Source organism: Emiliania huxleyi (genome assembly GCF_000372725.1).
Source record: "Emiliania huxleyi CCMP1516 unplaced genomic scaffold EMIHUscaffold_35, whole genome shotgun sequence".
NCBI lineage: Eukaryota > Haptophyta > Isochrysidales > Noelaerhabdaceae > Emiliania > Emiliania huxleyi.
In genome coordinates, this window is record NW_005199363.1 from 852,210 (window position 1) to 873,216 (window position 21,007).

General features: G+C 66.6%; 5 protein-coding genes across 5 annotated transcripts; 2 read left to right on the forward strand and 3 right to left on the reverse strand.

Annotated features, from left to right (window-relative positions):
* Positions 1 to 1,466: 1,466 nt before the first annotated feature.
* On the reverse strand, positions 1,467 to 9,032 carry EMIHUDRAFT_463917 (hypothetical protein; the record flags this gene model as incomplete). The annotated part of the gene is made up of 18 exons (XM_005772993.1): positions 8,823 to 9,032; positions 7,877 to 8,640; positions 7,661 to 7,723; positions 6,789 to 6,887; positions 6,507 to 6,551; positions 5,478 to 6,298; positions 5,205 to 5,408; positions 4,946 to 4,985; positions 4,494 to 4,904; positions 4,231 to 4,373; positions 3,966 to 4,102; positions 3,896 to 3,928; positions 3,826 to 3,858; positions 3,756 to 3,788; positions 3,686 to 3,718; positions 3,616 to 3,648; positions 3,193 to 3,578; positions 1,467 to 1,547 (listed from the first exon to the last, which is right to left on the reverse strand). Exons 1-18 carry the CDS (start codon positions 9,025 to 9,027, stop codon positions 1,467 to 1,469), a joined length of 3,564 nt encoding a protein of 1,187 aa, XP_005773050.1. The 5' UTR covers positions 9,028 to 9,032.
* Positions 9,033 to 10,147: 1,115 nt separating this feature from the next.
* Positions 10,148 to 13,246, forward strand: EMIHUDRAFT_208588 (hypothetical protein; the record flags this gene model as incomplete). The annotated part of the gene is made up of 6 exons (XM_005772994.1): positions 10,148 to 10,553; positions 11,064 to 11,549; positions 11,656 to 12,683; positions 12,761 to 12,845; positions 12,895 to 12,959; positions 13,157 to 13,246. The coding sequence occupies 6 exons, from the start codon at positions 10,148 to 10,150 to the stop codon at positions 13,244 to 13,246; spliced, it is 2,160 nt and encodes a 719-aa protein (XP_005773051.1).
* A 270-nt stretch (positions 13,247 to 13,516) lies between these two features.
* On the reverse strand, positions 13,517 to 14,804 carry EMIHUDRAFT_435900 (hypothetical protein). Its single transcript, XM_005772995.1, has 5 exons — positions 14,697 to 14,804; positions 14,461 to 14,626; positions 14,038 to 14,194; positions 13,939 to 13,967; positions 13,517 to 13,865 (listed from the first exon to the last, which is right to left on the reverse strand). The coding sequence occupies exons 1-5, from the start codon at positions 14,792 to 14,794 to the stop codon at positions 13,761 to 13,763; spliced, it is 555 nt and encodes a 184-aa protein (XP_005773052.1). The 5' UTR covers positions 14,795 to 14,804; the 3' UTR covers positions 13,517 to 13,760.
* A 3,818-nt stretch (positions 14,805 to 18,622) lies between these two features.
* Positions 18,623 to 19,743, forward strand: EMIHUDRAFT_435902 (hypothetical protein). Its single transcript, XM_005772996.1, has 3 exons — positions 18,623 to 18,700; positions 18,769 to 19,355; positions 19,474 to 19,743. The coding sequence occupies exons 1-3, from the start codon at positions 18,647 to 18,649 to the stop codon at positions 19,562 to 19,564; spliced, it is 732 nt and encodes a 243-aa protein (XP_005773053.1). The 5' UTR covers positions 18,623 to 18,646; the 3' UTR covers positions 19,565 to 19,743.
* A 231-nt stretch (positions 19,744 to 19,974) lies between these two features.
* On the reverse strand, positions 19,975 to 20,797 carry EMIHUDRAFT_208593 (hypothetical protein; the record flags this gene model as incomplete). The annotated part of the gene is made up of 3 exons (XM_005772997.1): positions 19,975 to 20,164; positions 20,572 to 20,678; positions 20,765 to 20,797. 3 exons carry the CDS (start codon positions 20,795 to 20,797, stop codon positions 19,975 to 19,977), a joined length of 330 nt encoding a protein of 109 aa, XP_005773054.1.
* Between the last annotated feature and the right edge of the window lie 210 nt (positions 20,798 to 21,007).

Sequence of the window (21,007 nt, forward strand, 5' to 3'; positions counted from 1 at the left end):
CTGTCTAGCGTCCACCCATACCGCGTTGGTGTCCAGTCCGAGCCTGGCTGTTATTCACCTTTCTACCTACCTACCGTACGCTCTCAAGGCCGAACCCCCCCCCCCCCCCCCCCTCTCCAGTTCAGATCACGACCCCCACGGAGGGGGCCGGACGAGGCGTACCCCGAGGGCCCCGCTCTTTCCCGGAAGCGGCGCGCGCGCGCACACACAAAGACGCTGCCCCCTCATGCCCCGCACCGCACATCCTGAGGGAGGGTGTAGAGGATGTAGAGTGTAGAGCGCTGTAGAGTTGTAGAGATGTAGAGCGCTCTGGAGTGCTGTAGAGCTGTAGAGCTCTACATCCGCCGCGGGACGAAGTGCCTGCGTTGTATAGCGATGTAGAGCGCGATTTTGTTGTAGAGTTTGTTGTAGAGGCTCTACAGCCAAACCGCCGAGAAGGCAGTGACTCAAAGAGGTCGAGTCGCACTAATGGGGTGTCTCTGAGCTTCGGCGGGCTGCGGGCTCGGCTCGGCGGGCTGATCCTCCTTGCACTGAGAGACGAGCTGCGCCCAGGCGCCGCTCTCGCGCATGCGAGAGAGCGCGCGGGACACGTTCATTTTGCCGGTCCCGGCGTCGCGCGCAGCGTGTGCGGCGACGAGCTTGTCTCCTCGAGCCTCGGCCTCGGCGAGCAGCTGCAGAGCGCGGTCCACCTTGGCCGCAGTGTCCGAATCCTTCCCTTCCGTGTAGCTCGTCGGAGCCGAAACCCTAGAGGGGTTGTGGGGAGGTCAGCAGGCGCGACGGGCGAGTCTCGCCGCGGTAGTGCGCGCCGACGGGCCCGCGCGCTGCTCTCGGCCACGTCGCCAGAGGCGCCAGTTGATCCTCCTGTGCAGGAGGCATCGATTGTTACAACTTGAGCGGCGAATCGCGAGCGTCAGCCGAAGTGGCGGAGCTCACCAGCCTGCGTCGACATCGCCGATGGTGGCGAGCTTCTCGCCGTGGTCGGGGCGATGCAGGAGCTCGCTCGCAGCGTGTCGGGCCGAGCCGTGCGATCAAGCACAGGGCGAGTGAGCGCCGATTGTTACGATTCGGCGCCGCTGGGAAGAATCCGATCGCGTGGAAAAAATAAAGCTAGCGAGATATATCTGACATATCTGACTCTGAAATTATTAAGTTTGAGCCACACGCGCGGCGCGCTTGCGACGCAAAAACCTTTGCCGATCCGGTCTATGGGCTGCGGGACGAGCAGGCAAAGTTGGGCGCTCCGAGCGTCTTCTCGGCGAGAACGAGCGGGGGCTGTGCATCGTCCGGGGGGTGACTGAGAGGGAGGTGGTCGTGAGCTCACTTTGTCGGCCGCGCGCGAGGTGAAAACTGAGTGTGAGGCGCGCAGGAGGCGAGGGTGGGCGCGCCGGCGGTCGAGCCGCCGAACAATTCGACGTGGCGCAGCTCCGCGCCGGCGGGCACGACCGAGCAGATGCTGTCGGCGGCGGTCACGCGACGAGGGAGAGCCGCAGGAGCCCTCTGTGGAGCAGGCGCGCGAAAGCAGCGATGAGTGGCGCTTCGTCAGCCACCTGTGGGCGGTCATCGGGGTGACGTCACACCTCAGCGAGCTGGATCCGGGAAGGGCATGGGGTCACGCGGGCCCTGTCTGCAGCAGCAGTGCTAACTAAAACGACAAAATTCCGGATGGACCGGAGACTGTCTACTCTTTCGGCGCACCGTCCTCGACCGCGCTGAAAAGCTGGCTGGTGGTCGCCGCAGCGCGTCGGCGCGACTCCAACTGGTTGGGCACCTCGGCTGGGTCCATCAGCAAGAGGCCCGCGCCGTCGGGCGGCCCCGGGAGCGCATGATGCCCCTCCGAGAGGCGCTGACGCCCCGCCGAGATCGCGCTGGTTTGGCACGAAAAACACGAGGCGCCAAGGGGGGGGGTCAAGTATGGTACCCTAGAGACGTCTACGAGGGCGAGTTCAAGGCGGGTAAGAAGGAGGGGCGCGGCGTCTACCGGTACGCCAACGGCGACGTCTACGACGGCGAGTGGAGTCGGGCTTCTACAAGCAGGGTGCGCGCGTCGGCGAGGGCGTCATGTGGGTGGCGGACGGGCGGCGGGCGGCGCGGGTGCGTGACGGGAAGGCGGTGGAGATGATCTCGCTGGAGGAGGCGCGGCAGACCGTTGAGCGGCTCGGGCTCCCCCTCCCCTCCCCGCTGCCCGGCGCGGCGTGAGAGGCAGCACTCTTAGCGAGAGCACCCGTGGAGCACATGTTCTCTGTGCGAGAACCGAGCCGCGACCTATCTCTTTTGCGTTGGCGGCGGCGGGGGCAGGCTGCCGGTCCCCGCCGGATTCCTTCCGGGGCGGGACCGGAAGTTGGGCCCGAGGGGCCCGGGGGGGGGGGGGGAGATGGATTCCACGGCGTCTTTTCTTGAGGGGAGTGTCCGGCCTGGTGGAGGGTCGGGCTCGGGGGCGCCCAAACGGCACGCATGTACTGATCCAGAAATTAAAGTGCGACTGAGTCACACTGAGCGGAACGTCGCGCGGCCGGTGAAGATACACAAGATCCGGCGCCCCCACCACCCTCCGGCCCTCCGAGTCTGGAGCTTGCTCTCAGGCAGCGGCAACCGGAGCCGCTGCGGCGCCATCGAGTGAGAAGGTGACGAGCATCGTCAGCGACGCCGACTCGTACGCGCCGCGGACGAGCGGCGCGCCTAACCTCGGCCGATCTCAGCTCGTCTGGGGAGGAGGAGAGGAGGAGAGCTCTGTACGGCGCAGCGCTGAGCGGCGCGCCCGAGAGAGGTAGAGAGCTAACGAGAGAGAGAGAGAGAGAGAGAGAGAGAGAGAGAGAGAGAGAGAGAGAGAGAGAGAGAGAGAGAGAGAGAGAGAGAGAGAGAGAGAGAGAGAGAGAGAGAGAGAGAGAGAGAGAGAGAGAGAGAGAGAGAGTCTCTCACTATATCTAGATACCATTACTAGCGGCGCGCCTCGGACAGAGAAGCCGGTGCCCGGTCTCTGCAGCGCCTGCTTCCTCAGCTTGAGGCGCTGCCCCGCGCAGAGCTGAGCGCTACCCGCGTCGAACTCGACCTGCGGCGAGATGCGGCGAGATGCCCCGAGATGCGGCGAGATGCGGCGAGATGCGGCGAGATGCGGCGAGATGCGCCGAGATGCGCCGAGATGCGCCGAGATGCGCCGAGATTCGAGCTGGTGAGAGGAGAGCTCGACGCCTGCACTGACTGGCGCCCGTCATAGGCGAGGCGGGAGAAGCGGCCGCACTCGCTCTGGACGTAGAGGCCGAGCGGCTCGAGGTAGGCGGAGATGCGGTACGCGTCGCGTGGCTCAATCGCCACGCCTCCTCCCCCTCCACCGCCGCCCTCTTGCATCGCCATCGCCACGCCTCCTCCCCCTCCACCGCCGCCCTCTTGCGGCGTCGCGACGCACAAGAAGCAAAGCGGGCCGAGGGCAGCGTCGACGACGTAGTACGCGCCCGTCTCGAGCGCGTTGCCGAAGAATCCGAGGCCGTAGTCGCCAGAGTGCGGGTCGAAGGCGCGCATGTGCGGCGAAGCGTGGTACATCATTGACGTCGCGCCGGTGGCGGGATCGATGTTGACGAGCTGGCCTGTTCACAGCTGCAGGTGTGAAGAGGCGCTGTTCACAGCCGGTGGCGGGGCCGATGTTGACGAGCTGGCCTGTTCACAGCTGCAGGTGTGAAGAGACGCCGTTCACAGCCGGTGGCGGGGCCGATGTTGACGAGCTGGCCTGTTCACAGCTGCAGGTGTGAAGAGGCGCCGTTCACAGCCGGTGGCGGGGCCGATGTTGACGAGCTGGCCTGTTCACAGCTGCAGGTGTGAAGAGACGCCGTTCACAGCCGGTGGCGGGGCCGATGTTGACGAGCTGGCCTGTTCACAGCTGCAGGTGTGAAGAGGCGCTGTTCACAGCCGGTGGCGGGGTCGATGTTGACGAGCTGGCCTGTTCACAGCTGCAGGTGTGAAGAGGCGCTGTTCACAGCCGGTGGCGGGGCCGATGTCGACGAGCTGGCCTGCCATGGCCCCCATCGCCACCTCGAGGAGGAAGGCGCCTTCCTCAGGGTGGCGGCGGTACCACTCGATCAGGGGGATCATGTTTAGGCCCGCGCGGTAGTGCCTGGAGAAGAGGGGACACGCGGCGGGGTCGGCGGGGGGGGGGGGAGGCCGCATACTGTCGTCGGACTCGCCCCCGGCGCGCGCATCTGCCCGCGGTCTTGCACGCCGGTGCCAAAGGTGGCGAGGTACTTGCCGTTGTTGCCGACGTCGCCCCACGAGCGCGCGCCGCCGTGGTAGGGCCAGGTGGGCGACGAGCGCATGTAGGAGAGGACGTGATCGACAGTGAGCTTTGCGGCGGTCTCGTTCCCAAAGTACAGGTTCCACACCACCACCTGCGGAGGGATGGGGGAGAGAGGGGGAGCTAGGATAGACGAGCCGACGTTGGCCGGTGGCGTCGAGGAGGTGTCTAGGAGGTGTGGAGGTGTCTGGGAAGTGTCTAGAGGCGAGCGGACCTCTTCCTGGCCGGTGGTGTCGAAGCCAAACTCGGAGCCATAAGGGTGCGGCGTGACGGCCCACCGCTGCTGCCGCCGCTGCATCTGCCCGCGCAGCTGCGCCCCGATGGCAGCGAGCGTCGTGTTTCCGGCTTCGCCCTCGACTAGCAGGGCGGCCAGCACCTCGCGCGCCACGGTTCCGTCCATGAAGCCGACGTTTGAGGTGCCCAGCTTGAGCGCCGTCTTGCCGGCGCGGTAGAGGTACCAGTGCCAGTCGCGCGCCGTGGGGAGGGTGGTGTGGCGCGCCACGTGGTACATCGCCCAGTAGGAGGAGATCTGGTGCGGGTAGTTGAAGCCGCGGTAGGTTGCATTCGCCATGGTCTCGGTCATGCACCAGGTTGGCCCCCCGAACGGCTTGTGGCACTTGTCCGCCTATTCACGGCTGCAGGTGTGAAGAGACGCTGTTCACAGACCCCCCCGAACGGCTTGTGGCACTTGTCCGCCTCGGAGTACCTAGGAGGGTGGGGAAGGTGCTCAGGCTGTGAGGTGAGGTGAAGACACACACGAGGTGGCGGGGCAGGGGAGGGGGGGGGGGTTGGGCGGGGCTGGTCCCTCGCATCTCCGGACACGGGCAGGAGCCGGCACGGCATTCAACGTGCAAGCACTGGCCCGGCATGTCCCCTCCCAGACGTCCCTCTCCTTCCCTCCCGCAAGTGCCCGCTGCGCCTCCACGCGAAGTGCCCGCTGCTCGCGTCGGAGCAGGGGGGCGCCCCCTTTGGGCCGCTGCAGTTGTAGTAAAACATCGTCATCCGCACCCCATCCTCGGACTCCGCGTCCGCCTCCCCCGCCGCCACCTCCTCCTCCCGGATCTGCAGCGACTTGAGCGGAGGCGACGCCGTGTCGGGCTTGACACCGTACAGCGTCCAGCGGATGTACCTATTCACGGCTGCAGGTGTGAAGAGACGCTGTTCACAGCCCCCCGGTACAGCGTCTAGCGGATGGTACTCGTCGACGCGGGACGCCTCGTGCGCCGTCGGCGCCGCGCGCACTTTCGCGGCGAGGCAGAGCGGGTTGCCCCCCCCGGCGTCGTCCGAGAGGCCCGCGTCGTACGCGCGCGCGTCGTTGAGGACGTGGCCGCACGGCTCTCCAGAGTAGGGGCAGATCGAGCGGTCCCATGGCATCACGGAGGCGGACCGGCCGAACGGGTCCGGGTACTCGCGCGGCAGCCACGCCACATCGGCGAGGTGGGCGCCGAGCGCGGCGACTTGGCGCTCAAACGGCGGCAGGACGTAGTAGTGCGCGAGCGCCTCTGAGCCGTCGGAGAAGGCGACGCGGAGCCGCGCCTCACCGTAGCCCGCCGCAGTCAGGCGGACGGGGACGAAGCCGCTGGGGAGGGGCGCACGCAGCGTGGCATCGAGGGTGGCGGTGTCGGCGCCGGAGGGAGGGTCGGCGCGGGCGGACGAGACGGTCGCTCCGGCCGGCGGCTGAACGAAGAGCGTGCCGGGCAGGTGCGGCGAGAGGACGTACCCTGGCACGGCGCGCAGCACGGCGGAGCCCATCTTGGCGAGGGCGGCGTCGCGCGTGCGCGGGCCGGCCTCGGCCAGCTGGAGGCGGAGGGCGATGGAGGAGGTCTCGCCCGGCCGGAGCAGGAGAGTCGTCGGGTCGACCCACGGACGCGCCGCGCCGCCGCCGGAAGCGGCGAGCCGCGGCATCGCGCGCTTGCCGTCGGTGGTCGGCCACGGCGTCTCTGGGTCCGTGGCGAAGGGGGGGTACTGCTGCTTGAGCGAGTCCGACATGGCGAGGTGAGGCCACTGCGTGTTGTTGGCCTAGGTGGCGAGATATGGGGAGATATGGGGAGATATGGGGAGATATGGGGAGATATGGGGAGATATGGGGAGATATGGGGAGATATGGGGAGATATGGGGAGATATGGGGAGATATGGGCAGCCTGCGTTGTGAGTACGCCACCCTCGGGGCGGGAGATATGGGGAGATATGGGGAGATATGGGCAGCCTACGTGGTGGGTACGCCACCCTCGGGGCGGGAGATATGGGGAGATATGGGGAGATATGGGCAGCCTACGTGGTGGGTAGGCCACCCTCGGGGCGGGGGTGCGGTGCTGTGCGGTGTGTGCAGAGCACCGCCGCGTCGATACGAGGGGCCGCGAGTGCAGAGAGTGCAGCGGAGTGGAGCGGAGTGCAGCTGAAGACGTGTCCTCTCGTAGCGCTCTCCAGCGCGAGTTGGACTCCGAGAGCACGTGCTCCGCTTCTAAGGCTGCTCGCCCACTCCGCCGCCCAGGCCGCCGACGCGACGACCCACTCGTACGCGTCTCCGCCGCCCAAATCCTCCATCATCGGCCTCCACGCCTCGAGCGGGCTGCTGATGCGGTCGGCGGGAGTGACAAGGAGTGTCGCCTACAGGAAGGTTCCAGGAACGGTCCAGGAAAGGTCCTGGAAGAGGTCGGCGGGCGTGACCAGGAGTGTCGCCTCGTCGCCCACCACTCGGACAAACTCGACCCAGCCGTGCGCGCCTGTGGAGAGGGAGGTGTGAAGAGGGAGGTGTGAAGAGGGAGGTGTGAAGAGGGCAGGTGTGAAGAGGGCAGGCGTGAAGAGGGCAGGTGTGGAGAGGGCGGGTGTGAAGAGGGAGGTGTGAAGAGGGAGGTGTGAAGGGGCGGGTGTGAAGAGGGCAGGTGTGAAGAGGGCGGGCGTGAAGAGGGCAGGGGTGAAGGGGCGGGTGTGGAGAGGGCAGGCGTGGAGAGGGCAGGCGTGAAGAGGGCAGGTGTGAAGAGGGCGGGTGTGAAGAGGGCAAGTGTGAAGAGGGAGGTGTGAAGAGGGCGGGTGTTAAGAGGGAGGTGTGAAGAGGGGAGGTGTGAAGAGTGCAGGCGTGAAGAGGGCAGGCGTGAAGAGGGAGGCGTGAAGAGGGAGGTGTGAAGAGGGGAGGCGTGAAGAGGCAGGTGTGAAGAGGGGAGGCGTGAAGCGAGGTGTGTGAAGAGGGAGGCGTGGAGAGGGAGGCGTGAAGCGAAGTGTGTGAAGAGGGCAGGGGTGAAGAGGGGAGGTGTGAAGAGGGCAGGTGTGAAGAGGGCGGGTGTGGAGAGGGAGGCGTGAAGCGAGGTGTGTGAAGAGGGAGGCGTGAGGAGGGGCCATGCGGAGTGAGCCGCGCCTCCTACGTGAGCGTCGTTCCAGACCACCGACTCGATGCCGGCGGGAGGGTGGCCGGGGCTCTCCGGCATTGCAAGCCCGACCGCGCCGACCTAAGGCAAGGTGAGGTGAGGTCAACGTCTCCACACACACGAGGTGGCGGGGCGAGGGCCAGGCTAGCCCCTCGCGTCTCCACGTCTAGACGACACGGCATTGGCAGTGCAAGGCCCGGTGCGCGTGGGTGAGGTGTGTGTGCGTGCGCCAACCTCGACCGGCGACCGCCCGCCGTTGGTCAGGTTGAAGCGCAGCACGAGGGCCGCGCCGTCCGCAGACCGCTCGTACGACCGCACCACCCGCAAGCCGGCGGCGGCGGCGGAGTTGGCGGAGTTGAGAGAGAGGGCGTCGGCCGGCGCCGAAGCCTTGAGCATAGCACTCACCTCTTGCGCCGCCAGCACGGTGCCGCCGCCCGGCGCCGGCGCCCCCGCCGCCGCAACCAGCGGTGTGGCCGGTGCGGCAAGGGCGATGGTGGAGAGTGCCAGCCAAGGAGTAGCGCCTCCTCCTCCTCCGCCTCCGCCTCCGCCTCCTCCTCCGCCGCCGCCGCCGCCGCCGCCTCCGCCGCCTCCGCCGCCGTCACCGCCTCCGCCGCCGCTTCGGAGGCGAATGGTGAGGTCTCCGAGATGGGCACACAGCGGCAGGGTCGAGCTGCCGTCCAGAGGGCGCGAGAAGGACCAGTCCTCGCCCGTGCGGGACAGGTTCTGCACCGAGAAGTAGTCGCGCCGAAGGCGGAGGGAGAGGCGCGAGGAGCCGCCGACCGGCAGGGTGGCCGCGGGAGGCGTGACTGGCGCGGACTTCAGCATGGTCGACCAGCCGGGCGAGCCGCTGACGGCGTCCCCAATCTTGAAGTAGGCGCGCACGGAGCCGCTGGTGGCGTTGGAGCCTCGGAACGAGACGCCGCGGCAGGCTGAATTGGCGCTACACCGCTCCAGCGCCTCGCGAACCGGCAAGACTGCGGCCGGCTCGACGTCACCGCCTGGGTCGGTCGGTACGGCCGCGGGCGTGTCATGGACGAGTGGAATCGTGTGTTGTAGCGCGGGCGTCGTGCTGTGTATGTTGAGGACGACTGGCGTCGAGAGGGTGCACGTAAAGAGTGATTGGGTGGCCGAGCGAGGCTGGCATTGCCAAAAGGCGGTGACGATCCAGGAGGGCACGCACCTGCGCCGAGGAAGCCTTCACTCCAGACGTACTCGAAACGGGCGCCAGGAGCCGAGGCGAAGGCAGGAGGAGGCGCGGACTGGACGTTGCGGTCGGAGGAGGGCGCAAGAGGAGGGGTCGAGGGCGGGAGTGTCGACGAGAGGGTGCTGTAATGCGGAGCGGCGGCTGTGGCGCTCCAGACCAACACGATGACCGACATACACATGTATTTCACAGAGGTAAAATGAGGCATTTTTTTTGGTAAAATTACACTGTGAAAAGACAGAAAAAGAGAGAAAACTCGCGCGCAGCGCGCGTAGGCGGCGCGCAGCGCCGCCGCAGGCGGCGGACAGCAGGTGCGCAAAATTAAACGCCGCCCTGTTGGGTCTTGCTGGGTGTTGTGTTGTCCTCGTGGGATGTAAAAATGCTCTGATTTCGTAGCATGGTGGAGAAGAGATCAGAATTAAAGCAAGCGCAGCAACTCTCTTCCGACTCGAGAAAACCAGACGACCCATTCGGGAGTTTTCGCTCCTGCGGCGCCCCTCCGTCAAACTCCCACGCCGTCATATCACACACGGTTGCACAACTACTCGACAGATGACACCGGGCTTGCCCACGGCAGCGCCGTGCATGCTAGATACTAGACACCCGGCCGGGGCTCCGACCGCCGTTCGCGCCCGCCAGCGCTGCGCGCGACGGCGCCAAACTCTTCCAACGAGGTGGCCGAGCCGAGGGCCTGCCCCTACTTGCGCGAGTTGACGACGAGGCAGAGGGGGAGGCAGATGAGGAGGACGACGAAGCCGCAGACCTGGAGGGCGTACGACCAGAGCCTCGCGGCCGCTGTGGGAGCCTCCGCGGAGGAAGGAGACCTGATGTTACCTTCAGCGAAGAGCTCAGAGCTTGTGCGTACCACGCCCATAGCACAGTCTTTCAGAAAGTCCGAGCGGCATCCTCCGACAGTGGCAGAGCTTCCTCCGGGAGTAAGAGGCGCATTATGAGAGTATGTGTTTGCGGGTTGCACATCCGCTGGTGACAACTGGAGTGTGGGGTGCGGTCGTGCGACGTGCGTAGCCGAGTTCAATATTAACGGGCGGGGTACGGCGGGAGAGGCGCAAACTCGGATCTCTTAAGAGCCTGACTGGCCCTGGAAGTCCCGGCGCGTCCGCACACCGCAGAAAAAAGTCGTGGACTCATAAGGTTCGACGTAGTTCGGGTGTATCGCGCCTTGCCAGAGGACTTCGGCGACGGCGAGCGAGGAGTCCAACCGGGCGATCGCGACAAGCCGCGGGGTCCGCATGAAATGGTCGTGGTTCACGAACCCTCTCGCCTCAGGCAATGATTCCCTCATGGGTCTGTTCACGCTGGCACTCGCTGCGGCCCCGCTGGGCGCGTCGCTCGTTGCCATCTGCCTGTCCCAGGCCTGCGTGTGGAAGCGGCGACGGATGCATGCAAACGAGCGCTTAGACACTCAGCTCGACGAGCTGCAGTCCCGCCTGAGAGAAGCGCTGGCGGTAGATCGCGCCGTCCGGCTGCGCACCACCGCCATCAGCCTCAGCCTTTCATGGGCATGCCTGTGCCTGAGCTCCTCCAGCCTCGAGAGCCGGCGAGTGGACCACACCACGTACAATGCCACACATTGGGACTATGGACGAACGCTCGTCGACTTCCTCAATCACCTAGAAAGCGGATACAGTGCTGAGCAAAAGAGAATGCGCAAAGACAATGCGCTCGGAGAATTGGTTCGAAAGGCTGGTTGGACTACGGCTCCGTTCACCAAATTCGCAGCTCCATTCCCTCCGGCTCCGCCGTCAGAGCCGCCTCATACACCACGGCAACCTCCGTCGCCGCAGCCGCCGCCGCCGTCGCCGCCGCCACCACCGTCCCCGCCGCCAGACCGCGACTGGGAGCTACATCGCGGCGAATCGTGCCCCGGCACGGTCCTAGACAACGAAATGCCGCAGTTAGCCGCAAAGCAAGCAAAGCAAGCATGCATCGACAACACAAGATGCTTGTCAGTCGTGTGTACAGCCCATTCGATGAACTTCTGCTCACTCCGCGACTCGAATGACTTGGTCCGGTATCTTCCCGAGGCTTGCTTTATCTTCAGACCGAGACGAAAGCATGCCCAACTGGTCGACTATCGGACGCCAATCTCACCACCACTGCCACCGCACCCACTGCACCCACCACCGTCACTATCGCCGTCATCCTACACCCTGTTTACCGACTTTCGCTCACCACCACCGCCACTGTTGCTCGGAGACTTTGACCATGGTGGAGGAAGCGGGTTGGGGCCAGTTAGAGATTCTTACTACGGCGACTATGGCGTCCACAAGCTGCCGGACGGCCACGGCTGGATTCAGGCGTACGCACCCGGAGATGGCGTTTCGACCGAGGTCGTTGTCTATTCCAGCAACGGCGATGCAGAGTTCACTGCCGCCATAGGCCAACATGACTACCGTCGTGGGCGACAGCTCGGTGGCTTGCTAACGCACTGCGAGGTCCGCTTTACCGTAGCACAGTCCACCTGCCGCCAGTGGGCCACGGAGAAGCCCCTGATTGCAAACTTTGTCGGCCCGGCGGGAGTGGCGTGGCTGCCTCCCCGGCTGCTGGCATGCCTCCTCGGAGCCGTCTGGCCCTTCTTTATGTTGCTTGCCCTCCGGCCTATCGACACCGCCTTTGTGCGGACCCACCTGCGGGCCTGGAGCCGAGAGGGCCCGCAAGAACACCCGAGGCTGTTCAAGATAGGTGCGAATCAGCTGCCTCCTCGTGTGTGCCCTGCTTGGCGCCTGGCCGCATCCACCGCCACCACGAGCGGGCATGCGACCCGATCAGCACGCGGACTCCGCTGTAGGCGTTGCCGTGTTTGGAAACCTAATGTCGCAGCACTTCGCCCTCATTCCCCTCTACCAGCTGGGCCGCCACCATGGAATGCCGTCACAGATGCTGCGGGCGGTCTTCGCGTACGTATGGGTCTCGCTTGCTTACGGGTTTCTGCTCTGGGCGGCGTACCACTTTGCGGCGGCACTCAGCCTCCCGCCTCGCCGCGCGATCAGCGTCGCATGGACCACTTTCGCAACCTGCTTGCGGTGGTCGTCGCGCATCACGCTGGGCTACCTCGGTTTCGATTTTGCCATTTTGTGGGTCGACCGCGGCGCCGTTCCGCCGGACCTGTCCCCCTACGTCATGATGGCTGTCTTCCACGCCCGCGCCCTCACCCGCGTCGTCGGTGCCGACCTGCTCGCACGTGTCCTCACCCCCTCTGTCCGCGGGCGCCTCTTCCGCGCGGTCGGAGGATTTGGCCAACCCGCCAGCTCCCGTGGGCTCGCCGCCATCGCCGCGCTGGTGACGCCCGCGCTGAACGGCTGGAGCGCGCGACGATGGTGCTCGGCGTTGCGTCGGACTGGCCGAGGAAGCGTCGAGGCGAACGTGCTGGCGGCCGCAGGCCGGTTTCGCGGCCTCCCGTGGTCTGCACTCGAAGCTCACCACCTCAGCTCGTCGCTCGGCTCCGCCGAGCTGAGCGCGGCAGCAGCGCCTGTCGAGCTCGGCGGTGTCGACGCGTTCATCAGCCACTCGTGGAGCGACGATGGCGACGCCAAGTTCATGGCGCTGTCTCGCTGGGCGGCTGAGTTTGAGCAGCACGCGGGAAGAGAGCCCGTCTTGTGGCTGGATAAGGCGTGCATCGATCAGGACGACATTGACGCGTCCCTGCTGGGCTTGCCAATCTATGTCTCGGGGTGCACACGTTTGCTCGTGCTGGACGGGCCCACGTACTCAACGCGGTTGTGGTGCATCATGGAGATCTTTTGCTTTGTCGTCCTCGGCGGCTCGCAGAACGACATCGAGGTGCTGCCGCTTGGGGCGCCGACGCCAGGGCGCAAGGTGCCGGCGGCGTCCCTCGCGCCCGGAGCGCCTCCGCCTCCTTCGCCCTCTTCTCCTCCGCCCCCTACACGACGCAGACCATCCACGTCGCCGACCAAGACGCGGGGCGCGTCGAGATTTGCCACACCGCCGCTTGGCCACACCCACCGAGGGGCGAGCGAGGTGGCGCGCAACTTTTGCGCGCGGCGCGCTCTCTGCTACCACGCCCGAGACCGCGAGCGGCTGCTGGGCGCGATCGAAGCGGCGTACGGCGACACAGAGCCGTTCGATGCAGCGGTGCGCAGCCTGCTAGACTCGAGCGCTCACGAGCCGAGCAGCGCCCGCAGCGGCGACAGCGGGGGAGGGGGCCAAGCCGGTGCGAGTGGCAGCGGCGGGGACGGCGGGAGAGGCGAGCGACGGTGGACCTCCTCCATCGCGCGCTACTCCTCCCTCGGCACGCACGCCTCCGTCACGACTCCGCGCGGCGTGTCGAGGCGGCTGGCGCCGGAGGGCGTCGGCGCGTCCTGTTCGCGAGTGGTCGTGTCCACTTGCTCGACCTCCGACTCGAATTCGCAACGCAGTAGCCCCAAGGAACGACGTGCGATCAGCGTCAGAGTTGAGATGCATTAAGGCCCCCCCCCCCCCCCCTTTCCGACAAAACGACAAAATCGCGGAACACTCTAGCCTAGCATGCTAGCAGAAAGAGTGGGGTCCGAATTGATGTTTCGCCGTATGATAGATGAATCTTTGATGGAAAGGCGCCTCAAATACCTCCGAATCGTCCGGGAAGCCCGGAAGGAGTTGACCGAAAACGCGCGCGCCGGCTGTGGGGCTGCCACAAACTCGAGACACGCTTTTTGGGACATTCGACGCTTTTTTGGCCCATAGGGAATACTCGTGCAACAACCACCTGGGTGCCCCCCACACACGCCAAAGCCATTTCCGTTCAGGCGTCCCGGTGTGTCGCCTGTCGGTGTTTAAGATGTGCGCTGCCCGGCGCCTCCCGCTCTCCACAGGATGCATCCCTACCTTGCTGTGAAAGGAATCTAAGGCTCAGCCGGAGCCTAACGCGCGAGCGGCGGCGGCCGTTCTGCTCCGTCACATGTCCGCCTCGAAGCCCATGTCGCCGCCGCCGCCCATGCCGCCATCGCCCCCCCAGCCGCCTCCGTGATGATGGCCGCCACTCATCATCTCGCCGACGACCTGTTCACAGCGCACGCCGTGAAGAGACGCCGCCCACAGCTGCCTCCCGCCCCTCCACCGCTTTTCCGGCCGCCATGCCGCCGACAAACCCAGCCGCCGCGCCTGCTCACACAGCTCGGCCGCGTGAACAGACGCCGTTCACGGCGCGCTCTCACACGCCGCCGCGCCGCGCCAGAGGCCATGCCGACACCCGGACCGCCGAAGCCGCCGCCGTACATCGGCTGGCTGTACATCGGGACCGCGGGCTGGCCGTAGACTGGCTGCCCTGGGTAGCCCTGGTATCCCGGCGGGGGGTAGCCGACGGCGGGTTCGCCATAAAACGAGCGCGCCTGGCGAGACGAAGGCTGAGATACCGGCCGAGGTACGGCCGAGATATGGCCGAGATATGGCCGACATGCGTGCGTGTGTGTGTGTGTGCGTGCGTGCGTGCGTGCGTGTGTGTGTGCGTGCGTGCGTGTGTGTGTGTGTGTGTGTGTGTGTGTGTGTGTGTGTGTGTGTGTGTGTGTGTGTGTGTGTGTGTGTGTGTGTGTGTGTGTGTGTGTGTGTGTGTCAGATGGGACCGAGGCGTGGCCGAGCTGTGGCACACAGCGCTGACCTCGTACTGTTGCTGCTGCTGCATGCAAAAGCAGCCAACGCAGAGGACGAGCAGGAGGAGGAGGAAAAGGCCCCCCGCACCGTGGGACATACTGCCGCTGCGACATTCTGCAGGGACGTCGTTATGCGCGGCACACATGGAGCAGCGGTGGCTCTTCGAGACGTACCTAAAGGAAGGCGTCTAGAGGGTTCCGGAGGGCTCGCTGCAGCACTGCTCGGCGCTGAACATTGTCTTACGCAGAGTTGGAGCAGATGAAGCGCATGTTGCACCGCACGCACGACGCGCCCATCGGACAGCAGCCCGGCGTCGCGCGGGAGCAGCAGATGCCAGGCATCCCGTTGAAGCCCTGCAGGCAGTTGCCGCCGTTGCAGCACTGGGAGCAGCCGGCAGAGAGGAGCAGCCGGCCGTGCTCGCCGGTGATGGGGTCCGGCGCGTGCGAGAAATTCTCCTCGACGTGGGCGGCCCTCACCGCGAGGAGCAGGGCGCTGAAGCGGAGCATGTGCCGGATCTGGGACGCCGGCGGCGTCTTTTTCTTTTTTGAAAAAATTTTGCGCGCCATCGTTTTTACTGAGTTGAACTCGCGCCGTTGCAACTGCCATGTCGGCCGGTCGGACGAGAGCAAGCGCTCCGCGGCGCTGAAGGCGCGTATGGAGCAGCGCGGCGACGGCGTCGACGACTCCCCGGCCGATACGGACGACGTCTCGACTGCTCTCAACCAGTACCTCTCAACATGCGACCGGAGCAGGAGGGGCAGCGCCGAGCCGTGGACAGAGCAAGAGGACCGGCAGTCGCGTGGCCGTCGATCGTGGAGGAGAGCCGGCGGTGGGCAGCGCGAGCAGACGCGGCGACAGACAGACGCGGCGAGGCTCACGCCACAGTCGAAGGCTGTCGAGGCGGCGAGAGAACGAATTTCTCTCGCGCGGAGCTTTTGAGGCGTCGAGGTCGCGCGAGCTCCGCCCCAGTTGATGGCAAAAAAATCTTCCGTGGGAGCTGCGCACTCGTCCCAGCCGGGGGGCCGCAGACTCTCTGCGTGCCACCGCCCTCCCCGCCGCCACCCTCTCCGCCTTCCCCGTGGCTACCGCCGCTCTCCCCTCCGCCACCACGCCCCTCTCCCTCGCCTCTGCCTCCCCCGCCACCGCCGCCGCCCCCCCCGCCACCTTCGCCGCCGCCGCCCCCTCCTCTGCCGTCTTCCCTCTCGGTCGCCCCCACCTCCGCCGCCCCCCTCGCCACCGCCGCCGCCCTCCCCTCCGCCGCCCCCTTCGCCATGCCATGGCTGTGCGGGGCGTCCGTGCTGCTGACGGCCGCTGGCGGAGCAAAGGTTAGGACAACGCCAGCCAGGTCAGCTGCTTGCTAGGCCTGGTGCGAGGCGTGACAGCAGCAGCGGCCAGCAGCGGAGAGCCGCCGACGCCCCCTCTTGCGGGCTGGGGGTGGGCAGTGCTGGCGGCGCTGACGCTAGCCTCGTTGGTGGCGCCGTGCAGCCGGCTGGCCCGGATCGCGCGGACGAGGATGTCGCAAGCACGCTGGAGGAGGCTGTCGAGCGCAACGGTTGCCCCCTCAGCCGCCCCCTCACCGCCGGTGAGCCCCCCGGAGCACGCGGGAGCCTCCTCGACCGCAGCGGACGACACGATGCCGGGTCTCATCGACATTGTCGACGTGGAGGACGGAGGCGACTGGCAAGTCGTGCGAGACTTCGCGGCGGCGCACGGCCAGCTCGGGGCCCTTAACGCCTTCCTCGAGTACGCGAAGGGTGCGGTGCAGCACGCCGAGGACATCGTGGGGCCCGAGAGCCTCGAAGGGATCGCGCGGGACACGAAGAGGAAGCTGCTCCGTTTCGAAGGGCGGCCGGAACTTGCGGAACTAGCGACGCAACTAGCGCGGCTGGTGCTACCGCACGTCGGCCTGGAGGGCAGGCCGGTCGGCGTCACAAGAGGCGACGGCAGCGTTGCGGGGGTCAGCCTGATCGTAACCTTGCCAGGGGCGGAGCGACAGCCGTCCCACTTGGACGCGAACGTGGAAGACGTCTACTCCGTGATCGTGCCCCTCAGCCAGCGGCGGCTACACGTCGTATCGCGGCAGGAACCGATCCTGCTCGGGCCGGGCGACGCCCTCGTCTTCAAAGCGAGCGAGCTGTGCCATGGCGGCGACGGCCTCGGACAGGGCGAGGACATGAGGTGCGCGCTCTTCTTCTACGTGGGACACGGCGTGACGGAGGATGTCGTCGAGCAAAGCTTCGAGTGCGAATGGAGGTCGCCGAAGCAGTGGGCGCAAGCCCTGCCCATGGAGGGGTTGGTGGCGGCGCTGCGGAAGCTCGAGGTCGAGAAGGTGGGCGAGGTCGTCGCCGAGCTACATGGCCGCTTGCTCACGGGGGACGCGGCGCAGCGGCCCACCCGGCGACGCGAGCGCACTTCCGCGCGACGAAGCAACTCGGGGCGGGCGCGGTGCTCGGCATCGACGTCGTCCACAAGGACGTCGAGCTGAACGACAAGGCGTGGCTCCACGAGGCGCAGGGCTACCTCAACCACCCCAAGGGCGCCATCACCCTCGCCACGCGCTGCGTCGGCGTGGGCCCTAACTCGGTGTGCATCTACCACCGCACGAGGCTACCGGGATGCGTCCCGTGCGACATCGGCGAAGCGCGAGTGCCGCGCACGCTGTCGCTATTCGAGCACCTCAGCGGCACGCACTGGGACGGATGCAACTACGGCGGCTGGTTGGCCACGGGGCACGCATCCCTCAACACTCACGTCACGAACGTCGCCCGCGCCTTCGGCGCCTCGGCAAAGGTCATGGAGGTGAGGCTCGGCTGCAGGGACCCGACGCGGGCGCACGATCCGGACACCAACCCGTACCAGCGGGGCGACGGCGTCTTCGGCAACTATGCAGAGTCGGCACGCGCCGTGGTGTACGACGGCACGTGCGTCACCGCGGTGCACCATGACAGGCTGCGCCCGCTGGCGAGCGGCAAGCGCCTAGCCACCGACTACGCCGAGGCGACGAAGCGGAAGGCCAAGGCAGCGGCGTGCGACGCCAAAAACTGCGACTTTATGACGTGGGCGGCGAGCACGCGTGGCGGCATCGGGCACGAGGCGGCGACGTGGTTCAACACCAACTTCGACATCAAGGCCGCTAAGGCGTCCTCCGACAGCGAACGATGGCGGGTCAGTAGCGAGCGCAAGCGCTTCCTGCAAGTGCACTCGACCATCGTCGCGAGGCGCAACGCCGCCATCTTCGACTACAACGCGTGGCCGAAGATGGGCGGCGAGATGCCGCGGGCGCCTCGAGAGCAGTATGAGTAGGGACGGGCGAGGGAGGAGGGGCGCTGACCACGGGCGACTACGAGTCGAAGGTTCGAGGACGACTACTCGCCGCCTGGGTCGTTTGGGGCGCGCGGCTCCGTCGAGGACCGGGCGCGCCCCTTACCCGGCGCGGCGTAGGTCCCACTCTGACGTATAGAGGGGAGGCACGGACAACAGCCCAATCCATCAATTCCACTCCTCTTCCGGTGCTTGGCCCCGTGCAACAGCGGTCCGGCAGGCTGCCCCCAAGGCCCCCCGGGCCGCTGCGGGTTTGGGAGTTATGCTTAGGCACAGCTTCGGCGATGGCAGCCCCTCTCTGGGGTGTTGCATAGGCGGGGAGTCTCCCCCGCTGGTCTCCTCCTTCCCATTTTTCTTTTCTTTTGAGAGCAGGACGCCGGGTTTGTCTTGTATGTGCATGTCGGGCCTGGGTGTGTGTGAGGGGCAAAAGGGGCGGGAGCGTGCGGGGCAGAGGCCCATAACGGCGAGCGGCTTGTCGGGGACCGGAGAGTTCGAGGCGGGAACGAGGAGGGGGGAATGGGCGGTCGGCGTCGGGGTAGCAGCACCAGGGCGTACGGGGTAGCCGTCACTTTCCTGCCTCACAAGGGCGGGGCTGTCCCGGAAAGTGAGAAACGCCGGGCAGCGTGGCGCATTACTGAACCCTCCCATACGTGTTTGGGGTTCCTCCTTTGCTGTCCCATCCCCTCATCTCTTTCCCGCCTGGGCGGGGCGGTGGGCGGGCGAGCGGTGCGGCGTGGCGTGTGCGTGTGTGCGTCTGCACCGAAGGACCGCTCGCAGAGGACCATTGGGTTTGTACTATTAACAACGAAGGCGCTCTCAAAAAAAACGCCGAAATTGAACAGGCCGCGGCGCGGGGTACATCTTGGACTGCCATGCTGAAGATTGCCTCGCTTCTGCTCGTCGCGCTGCCGGCATCTACCCTGCCGGTGCCCGCCCTGCTACAATTACTCACTCAGGCAGGCTGACCCTCACACGCGCACTCCGGCGTGCGCAGGCCGAAACTGTCGACGACATCAACCCGACCGCTCGCAGCACCACATTTGCGCCCAAGCCCCCTCCCGTGCCCGACGTGGTCGACGACCCCGCCTGGCTGATCGCCACCTCCGGCTTCTGCTCGAACCTCAACGTCGTCATGAAGGAGCGCGACGTCGAGGCGAGCGAGACGGAGGGCGACACCGCGGCCCACTTCATGGCCGACATCGCCTTCAACTACTACCCGCAGACGGCGGTCAAGTTTACCGATTTCCCTCACCACCTCGCGAAGACCATCGAGGGCGACGCTGCAGAGGCGGACGCGCTGGTCTCAAGCGCGTGGGACCACAAGAACATCGCGCTGCTCGAGCCGACGTCCACGTGCAGCCCGGAGCAGGGCGACCAGGCGTGGGGCATCTCGGTCTTCAAGGTGGAGGAGCACCGCCACTGCAACGACGGCGAGACGGCGTGGAAGGGGCACCCCTGCGTCCACTACTCTGGCTACGTCTCGGCGGCGACGTCCAATTTTGTCAACGTGAATGAGGGGCGGTTCGTCTGCCAGCTGTTCGTCGACTCGGGCGAAGACATGAACTGCGATTGCTCAGACATGTTTTCGATTGCACGCGTTCTCGAATGCCCACTGTGTGCTCTAAGTGGCTGAAAACACAATCAATTGTTTTTTGAGCCCCTACGCCCTCGGGACGCGCACCGCGCTACTGATCCCGGGCTACTCCGTGTTTGGATGCCCCTCCGAGCTACAAGGGTGTATGTCCGCTTTGCGCCATTGTTGTGAGTTTGGGGATTGTTGCCGCGGTTAGGCCGCCAACGACGTCGCTATCACCCAGGTGCTGAGCATGTCGGAGGGATGGAATCCGCGGGCGCAGCGTTCTTTTTCTTTTTCCGGTGTGCCGGTGTGTGGAGTGTGGTCCTCGCCAGTCTGCGCCCTTGTCGTGCCAGTGTGCTGTGAGAGAGGCTGGATTCTAACATTCTTTTTCCGAAGTATGTGCGAGTCCGGCCGTTAATCTTGAATGGATCACTGGGTATCAAACCACGGCTCCGGGCGAGAGAGCTGCGTCCTGTGATCGCTACGGCCGGGAGCACAGCTCTCCTGGCGACCGCCCTCCGCAGCCGCTCTGCGACCGGCCGGCTCCGGACCGGAAGCCGACCGAACGGCGAGAACGTCAGCGCGAGCGACAAACTGGTGCCGCTGCTGCTGGTGTGTGAGCGGCTAGCCTCCGCGCGCGGCCCTTCCGTATCCCTTCTCCTGCAGCTCCTTGACGTAGCGCGCGACTCTAGCGTCGCCGCCCGGGAGCGGGGCGACGCCGGCGCGGAGCAGCGCGCGCACGACGACGCGTCCGTCGTTGCTTCGCGGCCAGGGCGTGCCCGTGCTCGTCAAGAAGCCCTCCACGTGGAGCTGCCTGTCGATCTCTCCGACGCAGCGGCCGGCGAAGGCGAGCTCGACGACGCGCGCCTGTGGACATGTCTCGGACGTGTCATGGACGTGTCGCGGACATTGCCGGCGAGGGAGACGATGGCGATTCGCGCCAGCAAACGTGGGTCTTGCCGGCTCGGCGGGGAGGCGGCTGGGTGCCCCTGCTGCGGCGGCGGCCTAGGAGGGGGAGACTGCGCCACCGTCGCCGCCGCGCGCGCCGCCTCCGGCTCCTGCTCCCGCCCCCCCCGCTCCTCCTGCTGCTGCTCCTCGTCCTCGTCCTCTTCGCCCTCCTCGCCCTCACCCTCGGTGCCAGGCGAGAGCGCCTCAGGACAGCGAGCCAGCCCCTGCGGCCTCGGCCTCTGCTTGCGCGGGGGCGGCAGCGGCAGGGGCGACGGGGGGGCATTGGCCGCGTCGGCCCCGTTCTCGCGCTCTACGTCGGCCCGCTGCAGCAGCCCCAAGTTGGCCGCCTTGTCCTTGAGGTCGACGGCGCTGCGGCACGCCTAAAAGGAAACATGAGGGCGAGTCCGTGCTGCTGTGTCTCCCTTCGCCGCGTCCTTCGACGGCGCTTGCGACACGCCGCGATCACTCCGGGCGCGTCACGGCGCGCCGTGTCGAGCATCAGCTTCCACGGGCGAGGGCGCCGCTGCCGAAAGCCGAGCGAGCCGAAGAGCGACGTGATCAGCGCCTCCTCCGCCGCGCTGAACGGGAGGCGCGCCCGCCTCGCCGAGCCGGGCGCGGAGCCTGGGGCGGAGCCTGGGGCTTCGGACCCGCTGGCCGGCGGAGGCGAGGCGGAGGCAAGCGCCGCCACCGGCGGGCAAGGCGGCGCCGA

Excerpts from the sequence above, each read along its gene's own strand:
- EMIHUDRAFT_435902 (XM_005772996.1), top strand. The coding sequence starts at position 18,647 with ATGCTGAAGATTGCCTCGCTTCTGCTCGTCGCGCTGCCGGCATCTACC. Across the intron at positions 18,701-18,768 it reads TGCCGGCATCTACCCTGCCG|GCCGAAACTGTCGACGACAT; the intron begins GTGCCCGCCCTG and ends CGGCGTGCGCAG. Across the intron at positions 19,356-19,473 it reads AACTGCGATTGCTCAGACAT|CTACTCCGTGTTTGGATGCC; the intron begins GTTTTCGATTGC and ends ACTGATCCCGGG.
- EMIHUDRAFT_435900 (XM_005772995.1), bottom strand. The coding sequence starts at position 14,794 with ATGCCTGGCATCTGCTGCTCCCGCGCGACGCCGGGCTGCTGTCCGATG. Across the intron at positions 14,627-14,696 it reads TTCATCTGCTCCAACTCTGC|GTACGTCTCGAAGAGCCACC; the intron begins GTAAGACAATGT and ends GCCTTCCTTTAG. Across the intron at positions 13,866-13,938 it reads CTGGGTTTGTCGGCGGCATG|GTCGTCGGCGAGATGATGAG; the intron begins GCGGCCGGAAAA and ends CGCTGTGAACAG.